The 10,912-nt window shown below is 43.5% G+C and overlaps 1 protein-coding gene across 1 annotated transcript in view; it reads left to right on the forward strand.

Moving 5' to 3' along the window:
- Window positions 1-10,912, forward strand: part of Calr3 (calreticulin 3) — a 33,442-nt gene that overhangs the window by 830 nt on the left and 21,700 nt on the right. Inside the window, exon 3 of the mRNA XM_028787810.1 lies at window positions 6,686-6,889. Within this exon, the coding sequence (XP_028643643.1) occupies window positions 6,686-6,889 (204 nt within the window). The remainder of the gene's footprint in view (window positions 1-6,685; window positions 6,890-10,912) is intronic.

A 10,912-nucleotide genomic window follows, 5' to 3' on the forward strand; every position in this document is an offset into this window, starting at 1 on the left:
GTGTTGGCATTTTTCAGTAGTTGCCCAAAATCACCTCACTTGATGAAAATTGGAACCAGGCTGTAGCACAACCTGGGATCCTAGCACTCTAGGGTCTCCGTGAGGCAGGAAAATCACAAATACAAGACCAGCCTGGCTAGAGTGAGCTCTGGGCCACCCTAAGATACAGCCAGATCTTGTCACAAAAGAAAAAAAAGGGGAAATCAGCCGGGCGGTGGTGGCGCACGCCTTTAATCCCAGCACTTGGGAGGCAGAGGCAGGCGGATTTCTGAGTTCGAGAGTTCGAGGCTAGCCTGGTCTACAGAGTGAGTTCCAGGACAGCCAGGACTACACAGAGAAACCCTGTCTCGAAAAACCAAACCAAAAAAAAAAAAAAAAAAAAAGGGGAAATCAAAATGAAAAGTGGGGGCAGCAAGATTGGCCTGTGGCCAAGCTTGGTGACCTAAGTTTGATCCCCAGAACCTACAGGGTGGAAGGAGAGAACCTACACCTACAAGTTGTCCTTTAACCTTGCCACATGCTCCAACCCCACAAAATAAATAAATCAATGTAAATTGTATTTTATTTAGTTTAGTTTTGTTTGTTTTGAGCTAGGGTCTCTCTCTATGTATCCCTGACTGTCCAGAAACTCACTAAAATCTGCCTGCCCCTTCCACTGCCTCTTGAGTGCTGGGATTAAAGGCATGTACCAACAAAATCAGCTAGGCTAATATGTTTGTCTAACATCTATGAAGTCCTGGATCCCAGCTCCAGTACAGCCTAAATGGGGTGTAGTGCACACTCAAGAAAAATGGCAAGAGAATTGAAAAGGCCAGAGTAATTTTTTAGCTACATTGCAAGTTCAAGGTTAACCCAGGATACATGAGAAGTCGTCTGGAAAAATAAGACTTGGTTTATCTGAGACAGGGTCTATGAAGCCTGGGCTGGCCTTGAACTCCAAGTCCTGCCTCAGTCAGTCCCACGCTTGGTTGTTTCACTGGTGTGAGTCATTATGCTGGGAAGTGTTTGTTTGTTTGTTTGTTTGTTTTTAAAAGATTTGTTTATTATCTATGCAGCATTCTGCCTGCAGGCTAAAAGAAAGCACTAGATCTCATTATAGATGGTTGTGGGCCACCATGTGGTATCGTATCGGGGAATTGAACTCAAGAGCTTTGAAAGAACAGACGGTGCTCTTAACCTCTGAGCCATCTCTTAAGCCCACTGGATTTTTTTTTTTTTTTTTTTTTTTTTTTGGTTTTTCAAGACAGGGTTTCTCTGTGTAGCCCTGGCTGTCCTGGAACTCACTCTATAGACCAGGCTGGAGGAAATTTTTATTGAAGTGTCTGTAACATAGATGAAGCAGTCACATCTGCTCATTTACATATTGATACATAGTAGTCCCGTGGATGTTACAAAGTAGTCAAAGAATTGAGACAGAGACTGGGTGACACACTAGGTCTAAAATATCCACCATCTAGAGTCCAGCTGGAGCTGTCTTGCCTAGCATGCACAAAACCGAAGCGCCACAGAATCTGGGTATGACAGCAGGAGGAAGGTATAGGGTGAGGGTTCTAAGTTCCAGGTAAGGGGCCTGGTGGCAAAGGCTTTTAATCCCAGAACTCAGGAAACAGAAACAGGAGGATCTCTGTGAGTGTGAGGCCACCCTGGTCTACATAGTGAATGTAGAACAACCAGGGGTACAAAGTGAGACCTTATGTGGGGGAGGGGTAGTAAGATAGTTATATAAAATAATTCAGAAACAAAACTCTTCCAGCTTTATGACTGAAGTGGGTAAAAAGAGCCAGCTATGGCATGAATGAGCCAGAAGGCGTGGCTGCTGTTTGCCCACTGTCTGTCTCTGTCTCCCTTTCAAAGAATTTGTATCTTATCCATTTCCTTTAAACCCCGTTGAGCATGAAGAGCAGCAGGCCTGGCACCAGGCTCTGGAAATCTAGATTTCCCCTGTGTGGTCTCCAGGGACCTTAGCTTCGTAGTCACAGATGGAAAGATTCAGGGAATTAAGATGGAGGTGGAGATGACAGGAGAGAATAGGGCCCTTGGGCCTGCCTGGTGCCTGAGGTAGGAGTAGGATGGGGGATCTGAATCCCATGAGAAAAAAGAAGAGAGAGACATGTCAGAGTAGGGAGCCAGCTTTGAGCTGAGGCTTGGATGTGTGGATGAATACCCAAGTCTGGGCTGCTGAAGTGAGTCAGTGGGTAAAGGAGCATGCCTCCAGACCTCACTCTGAGTTTGAAGCCTGCCATCTACATGGTGGATGGAGAGACCCGATTCTCCACACTTGTTCTCTGACTCTCACGTATGTGCTGTGACACATACTTCTCTTACCCTAACACGTATACAAAGTAAACTCAAATCAATGAAAGAGCTGGGTGCAACAGGACCTTTGGTCCCAGCACATGGGAGGCAGAGGTAAGCAGATATAGATGAGTTTCAGACCAGCCAGCTCTCTGTGGAGAGACAAACAAAAAGAAAGAAAAACTATTCCGAGGTGTTTTTTTTTTTTTTTTTTTTTTTTGGTTTTTTGAGACAGGGTTTCTCTGTGTAGCCCTGGCTGTCCTGGAACTCATTCTGTAGACCAGGCTGGTCTCGAACTCAGAAATCCACCTGCCTCTGCCTCCCAAGTGCTGGGATTAAAGGCGTGTGCGCCACCACCGCCCGGCCCTATTCCAAGTTTTAATTGGTGGACAACTTGGGGTTGTTTGATTGGTTGGTTTATTTTGAGACAGGGTCTCACTATGTAGTTCTGAGTGTCCTAGACTTGCTGTGTAGACCAGTCTGGTTTCAAACCAAAGATCCACCTGCCTCCACCTCTGCAGTTATGGGATTTTAGACACAAGCCACTTTTTACCAGCCACATTGGTTTTGTGTGTTTTAATATTTTAAATTATTTATTTTATGTGTAGAATGTCTTGCAGACTTGTGTGCTCAACTGGTGCCTAAAGAAGTAAGAAGAGGGTATTGGATCCCCTGGAACTGTAGTTACAACCTGTTGTGAGCCACCATGTGGATGCTGGGAATCAAACCTAGGTCCTTGGCAAGAGCAGCCAGGGCTCTTAACTGCTGAGCCATCACTCCAGCCCCTAGTTTTATTTCATTTCATTCCATTCCATTCCATTTTTTGAGATAGGGTCTTAGTATCCCTGCCTGGCCTGGAGTTTACCATGTATCTGCCTCAGCTTCTAGAGTGTTAGGATGTGACACATGCACTATTAAACCATCTTCAGGTAGCAAAGGAAAACAAAGACGTTTGGAATTGGCCATTATGGCTCATGGCTGTCATTGCAGCACTCTGGAGGTACTGGAAAGAGCTTGAGGGGTACAAGGCCACTCCCGCTGTGCTGTCTGGCTTTATGTCAATCTGGCACAAGCTTTGGTCATCTGACACAGTGGAACCACAACTGAAAAGATGCCTCAATAGGACCGGCCTGTAGAGGCCCCTGTGAGGCATTCATTAATTAGTGATTGATGGGGGAGGGCCCAACCCATTGTGGACAATGTCACTCTGGGCTGGTGGTCTTGGGTTCTATAAGAAAACAGGCTGAGTGAGTAAGCCACGAGTCTTATAAGCAGCATGGCCTCTGCATCAGCTCCTGCCTCCAGGATTCTTCCCTGACTTCCTTTCAGGATGGACTACAAGCCGTAAGATGAAACAAACCCTTTCTCCTCAAGTTGCTTTTGGTCATAGTGTTCATCACAGAAATAGAAACTGACTAAAATACTTGGTGAAATAGGGAGTTTTAGGCTAGCCTAGGTTACATGAGAGCCTGTCTTAAAAAGTAGTGTTTTATTTTCTTTAGTAGCTATACAACCTTCGTTGTATATTCTTGCTCTACTAAGGAAGCAAAATTAAGCTTTTACATATTATATCTAGAGGTGTGTGGTATATGCACAGGTGCATGCAGGTGTACACACACGAGTCCATGAGTGACTAAGGAGCCCAGAGTGGACACCTTGCGTGGACATTCTATATGTAAAATAAATAGTTTAAAATATTAAAGCACACAAAACAAAACCAATGTGGCTGGTAAAAAGTGGCTTGTGTCTAAAATCCCATAACTGCAGAGGTGGAGGCAGGTGGATCTTTGGTTTGAAACCAGACTGGTCTACACAGCAAGTCTAGGACACTCAGAACTACATAGTGAGACCCTGTCTCAAAATAAACCAACCAATCAAATAACCCCAAACTCTCCTGACTCCCTAAGACTGAGCCTTACTTCCTCACTGAACCTGGAGTTTGAGTGATGACCATGGAGCCCCAGCTTCCTCCAGTCTCCACCTCACACACACATGCACACACACTCAAACACATACACACAAATACATACACATGTGTACACACACATGCACACATACATACATACAAATGCACACATACACACATGCACACACTCACACATGCACACATACATACACATGCACACAAATACACACACATGTATATACATACACACACAAACACACATGGTGAATTACAGGCACGTGCAGCCACACCTAGATTGTTCTGTTTTCTTTTTTGAGACAGGGTTTTTCTGGACACCACTTTTAAGTCTTTTTTAAGTGAGCCCTAGGGATTAAAACTCAGGACCTCTTGTTGCCACCTCTGTGAGGACTCTCACATCCTCAATCTTCAGCCGTCTCTCCAACCCCTGCTTTTTAAGTGTGTGTGTACATGCCAAGACACATGTAGAGGTCACAGGACAACATGTAAGAATCAGTTTTCTCCTTTCACCAAGTTCAGACTTGGCAGCAAGTACCTTGACCGGCTGAGACATCTTATGGGCATGTTGTGTTGATTTTCAGTTGTATTGATTTTTCAGACGGTGCTTCATGTAACCCAGGCTAGCCTCAAATTGCCATGCACCTGAGGCTGACTTCAAACTTCTGACCCTCCTGTTTCTTCCTCCCAAATGCATGGATGTGTGCCATCAAACCCACTTTATATGATGCTGGGAATGGAACCCCAGCCCTCATGCACACTAGCTGAGCTTAAAACTGAGCCACATCTCCAGAAGGTAATTTTGTAACCTAAAGTATCCCAATGGTAGGACTGAGGGTGTGCCCAGAGAGAGAGAGCAGGTGCTAAGTATGTGTCAGGTCCTGTGTCCCCTCTGTCCCCAGTATAAAAAACAACAGCAATTCAAACAAAATGACAAGCTGGGCAGTATTGGCAAATGCCTTTACTCTCAGCACTTGGGATACAGAGGCAGGTGGGTCTCTGAGTTTGAGGACAATCTTGGTCTAGAGATGGAGTTCCTGGACACCCAGGGCTACACAGGTAAACTATGTCTTAACAAAATAAAAAACTAATAAGAGTCTTTTCTTTAAAAAATTAGCTGTGTGTATGTGTATGAGTGTGCATACACACGTGTCATCACATGCATGTGAAAATTAGAAGACAGCTTTGGAAGGTGTCTCCCTCTTTCCACTCATGTGTTCCCAAAAGTGTAATCAGGTGGTCAGGCTTGGCTGTAAGCGCCTCACCCACTGGGCCCTAGCAAAGCTTGCATCATGCACAAAGGCGTGTGGAGCAGAGGGTCTTGGAAGCAGACAGCCTGTTAATGGTGTGCGCTTTTAATGATTTTCAAAAGTAGTTAGGAGATATTAATTGGGTAAGACCTCATCTGAAGCTTACCATAGGAGAACTTAAACCTCTGTTTGATACCCTCAAGGGGGATGCAAATCCTAATTCCCCTCAACAGTTAACTGATGAGGGACGGATAGCTTTGCAGAAGGTGGAGGAAGCTGTTAGCCAACAGCAGATACATTATATAGACTGTAACCAATTGTTGGCTGCTTGCGTCCTTGCTACAACTCATGCGCCCACAGCAGTCCTTTGGCAAAATGGACCATTAATGTGGATTCATCTTCCTTCATCTCCAAGTAAAGTTTTTACACCCTATTATGAAGCTGTAGCTTTGTTAATGGAGAATTGTAGAATAGAATCAAGAAAATATTTTGGGAAAGAACCTGATGAAATATTTATTCCTTATTCCAAACAGCAGTTAAATTGGTCATTGCAGAATACTGATATTTGGCCTATTGCATGTGCAAACTTTTCAGGCAAAATTGATAATCATTATCCAAAAGATAAGTTGTTACAGTTTTCCTCTATGCATGCTTTTGTATTTCCTATAAGTTTACGCATGCAGCCCATAGAAAATGTGCTTACTGTGCTTACAGATGGCTCATCTAATGGGAAGGCAGCATACGTGATAGGATCGCATGTTCATTCTCTTGAGTTTCCTCCTGCTTCAGCACAAATAATTGAACTACGTGCTGTAGCTGCTGGTTTTGAACTGCTGAAAAACCAAGCTTTTAATTGGTATCCTGATAGCCAGTCTATAGCTCACATAGTTTACAACTACTTGAAACTGTTCCTTCTTTAGATACTGCTAATTCTCAATTTGCAATTACTTATGCAAATACAACTCAATTTAAGAGAACATACAGTTCCTTATTTTGTAGGACATCTAAGAGCGCATACTGGACTGCCTGGACCCCTTAGTGAGGGCAATGCCAGAGCAGATTTGTATACCAGGAAGGTTATAGGCCTTTGTGACTTGTGCTCAGTGGTTCAGTGCAAATCTCTGTTACTAGGGGTCAGTGGGGACATGAGTTGGAGGTCCCTACAGGATATTGAGTGCAATGTCATTCTGACTCACTCATGCATGCTTTCTGTTGGAAGGCCTGCAGACAACCCAGAATAGCCGATTCTACGCCATCTCTGCGAGCTTCAAGCCATTCAGCAACAAAGGGAAGACCCTAGTCATCCAGTACACGGTGAAGCATGAGCAGAAGATGGACTGTGGTGGTGGTTACATCAAGGTGTTCCCGTCTGACCTGGATCAGAAGAATATGAATGGAAAGTCTCAGTACTACATCATGTTTGGTAAGTTCAGCAGCAGAAGCCAAGTGTTTCCAACATTATACAGAGGCTCTGCTAACTGGAAGTAACATAACAGCATTGAACCTAAAGTTTATAGCACTTTTAAAGTAACTAATGCAGGCTGAACATTCTCAGACCTAAAAACCAAAACACCAAAGGACTTAGACTCTGAATCTGGCTTTAAAAAAATTATTCATTTAATTTACATGGATGTGTGTGCCTAGGTGAGTTTATGTGCAGCATGCCATCGCAGATGACTGTAGAGACCAGAAGAAGTTGTTAGTTCCCCTGGAACTGGAATTAAAGGTGGTTGTGAGCTATCAGGTAGGTGCTGGGAACAGAACCTGGGTCCTCTGCAAGAGCAGCCAGAGCTCTTAACCACTGAGCCATCTCTATAGCTCCAGTAACTTGAGGGGGTCAATTCTTTCCTTCTTGCATTTGAGTTCAAACCTTCAAGCCTCATGGCAAGTGCTTTTGCTTTCTGGGCCATCTCATACAGTTGTGTGTTGGGTATGAAACCCAGGACCATCTCATACAGTTGTGTGTTGGATATGAAACCCAGGACCTTGTACACACTAACACTCATCTACAAACTCAGACCTGAAACTTACTGAGTGCCGAGACCACATTTAGCCAGGCACACACCTGCATTCACAAACATGTACACACTGAAAAAAGATATTTTTGATAGGGTGTCTCTGTGTAGTACTGGCAATCCTGGTATTTACTGTGTAAGCCAGGGTAGCCTTTAACTTCCAGAGGTCCTCCTGTCTCTGCATCCCAGTGCTGGAATTAAACAGGTGCACCAGCACACCTGGCTAAAATATATCAAAATTTGAAGAGTGTGAGATGTTAGTACCAGGCATGGTGGTAAACCTCTGCCATCCCAGTCCCAGCACTTACAAGAGGCAGCAGGAGGGTGGAGAGTGTGGTGCCAGTCTGGCCAGAATAACAAGACCTTGTCTCCAGAGAGCCAAACAGTGACACAGTCTGGGATTTCAGGGGGACCCTGCACAGATGCAGTCAACATATATATCCCAGGTGACAAACTCTGGCCTCTAAAACATGTCCAGATTGTCAGGTAAGGGATGGTGGACTTTCTGGTTATTTCTAAAAGTGTTGTGAAGCTTAAAATATTTGAAGTGTAGGGCTGGAGAGATTGCTCAGTGGTTAATTGACACTGACTGCTCTTCCAGAGGATCTAGGTTCAATTCCCAGCACCCATATTGCAGTTTGAGACTGTCTGTAACTCCAGTTCCAGGGGATCTGACATCCTCACACAAACATACAGTGCAGACAGAACACTAATGCACGTGAAATCAAAGTAAATAAATAAATAAATAAATAAATACTTTAAAAAAATATTTGAACTGTGAGCTGGGACTGGGCTGAGTTGGTAGAGTGCTTGTCTAGCATTCAGAAGCTCTGGATTCCATCCCTAGCATCATGTGAATAAAGCACGTATCATCCCAGCTCTTGGGAGGTGGAGGTAGAAATTCCAGGTCAGCCTGAGCTTCAGTGAAACCCTGTCTCAAAACTCCCCAAAATGTAGAAAATAAAAACTGGGGAGATGGCTGAGTGGGTAAATGTATCTAAGTTCCAATTCTCAGAAGCTACATAAAAAGTCAGATGAGGCTGTCTGTATGTGCCTGCAATCCCAACACTGGGAGGCAGAGACAGGAAGATCCTGAGAGCAGCTCAGCTGGCTTGTCTAGCTGAAAGTAATAGCTTCTCTTTCAGTGAGAGCCCTGCCTCAAGGGCATACAATGGCAACTGACAGAGACAACAGGAAGTCTTCTTTCTGCCGCCAGCATGTGCACTGGGAAGAACACTCTACACGTTCATGTGTAGGCATCACACATGCACTCAAATACCCGTGTATGCATGTACTTGGGTAGAGACCAGGCTGGCCTCAAACTCAGAGATTCTCCTGCCTCTGCCTCCCAAGTGCTGGGACCAAAAGTATGTGCCACAACCACCCAGCTTTGTTTCTCATTTTAAAGAACATATACATTTGGGAGCTGGAAAGATAGTTCAGGGTAGCCATCCAGTGGCCATGGATGAACTGGGTTTACCTGAAAGGGGGGCTGGAAATGAAAAAGAGAGGAGGGGTAGAAGGAGAAGCATGAAGCCAAGATAAAGTTTCTGATCAAGGCTCAAAGTTTAATATTCAGCACTGAGTTTATATAGGGGAAGCCCACCAACCCATCCTTTGTTTCAGCCGGATTATGTCACAAAGCAGGCTCAGCAGGCAGTCTTTCTTCTAAGTTCCTGTACAAGTTGCATGTGCAGCCAGAGCAGATGAGTCCACCTGGGTCGTTAAGATCCATTGTGGCAAGCAAGGTCTATTCAGCCTGCTCAAGGCTGGGAAGGGCACAATTCCCCCTTTTTTGTTTTTTAAAGATGAACAGTACCACTACCATGATGGGGGCACAAGATTTCTTATTTTCTGTAATCCCATCTAGGGTAAAGAGTGACCAGGCGACCATGTCTGGCTTATTTCTGTGTCTATATTGCTCCTTCTTACCTGTCAAGGAGTGCAAACATAGCGTTGATGTATGTCTCTGTCTTAGGTCAATAGGAGCTCAACAACACTCTTACCCGTCTCTGAGTACCAGCCTTCTGTAGCATGCACACTCTTTCCCATACAGACCAAAGCCACGAAGGACATATGAATATGCACTCAATGCATTTCTTCATAGCAATGGATAACTGTCATGGTGAATAGCTGAGCTTGCTGAGAGTGATCCTGTATGAAGGCAACCAATGTGTTTAAGTACAAGGTCCAAAAGTTAAAAGCAACAAAATTATAATTAATGGTCCAAGCAGTGTAAAAATTAAAGTTGTAAGCAGGAATGTCCCAGGTATCTAATCCAGTTGCTAATTGGCAAAGATCAAACACAAAGTCTGGCTACCAGATATGTGGGGGATGGCTTTGGGTATTGATAGAAAATACTTGCTCTCCAGTTGTTCTCCAGTAAGAACTCTAGGTTAACTCAGCTGACTGGTAGGGATTCTGAGCCGTCTTCATCATTAGTATCATAATCATTAGAAAGCTCAGGATCTGTGTCCACTTGACGAACCAATCTTTCAGGCAGCCATCAAGCTTCATTTTCTTTTTGTGAAAAAAACATAAAACATAGACAGAACCTTGTTCCCAAATTAAAACACAGTCAGAACCATTCCATGTGTTAGTTAGGGAGTCTTGCCACTTAAACATGGAAAATGATCTGGAAGTGACTGGATGCCAGTGGCAATCCGCTGCAGACTGACCTTTAGCATCCGTTTGTAAAAAATGTAAAATAAATAAGACAAAAGCAAGGTGTGCTTTCAGTGATCATAGAGGCTATATCCCACCCCCTTTTGTTTTTAAACGCCAATTTTTCAGAGTGCAATGCACATGTTCAACAATCCCTTGTCCCATTGGGCTATAGGGAATCCTAGTAATATAGGTAATATTGAATTGTCAACAGAATGTCTCAAATGCATACCTGCAATAGCCAGTTCCATTATCTGTTTTTATCTGATTTGGAATGACCAGCATAGAAAAACAGTGTAGGCAATGACTAATTATATTTTTAGTTGCTTCTCATGTTAAAGCAGTTGCAACTAGAAAGCCTGAAAAGGTGTCAAGTCGCATGTGCATATTTTAATTTTCCAAAATCAGAAATGAGTAACATCCATTTGCTGTAATTGATTAGGAATAAGTTCTCAATTAATACCTTTATGAAGAAATTGAGGACATTGAGAACAAGTTTTTACAATTGACATGCCCATTCTCTAGAAGTACCAAATTGTTGTCTCAAGCTATTACTATTTTTGATGATAAAAGAATGAGATTGTGTGGCCAATTTTTCCTGTGTAAGGCCTATAACCTGCCTGGTATACAAATCTGCTGTGGCATTGCTCTCACTAGGGTTCAGGCAATCCAGTATGAGCTTTTAAATGTCCTATAAAGTTAAGGAATAGTACATGTTTCTTTTTTTTTTTTTTTTTTTTTTTTTTTTTTTTTTTTTTTTTTTTTTT

This window comes from Grammomys surdaster, unplaced genomic scaffold (assembly GCF_004785775.1).
Source record: "Grammomys surdaster isolate TR1022 unplaced genomic scaffold, NIH_TR_1.0 125672, whole genome shotgun sequence".
Classification (NCBI taxonomy): Eukaryota; Metazoa; Chordata; class Mammalia; order Rodentia; family Muridae; genus Grammomys; species Grammomys surdaster.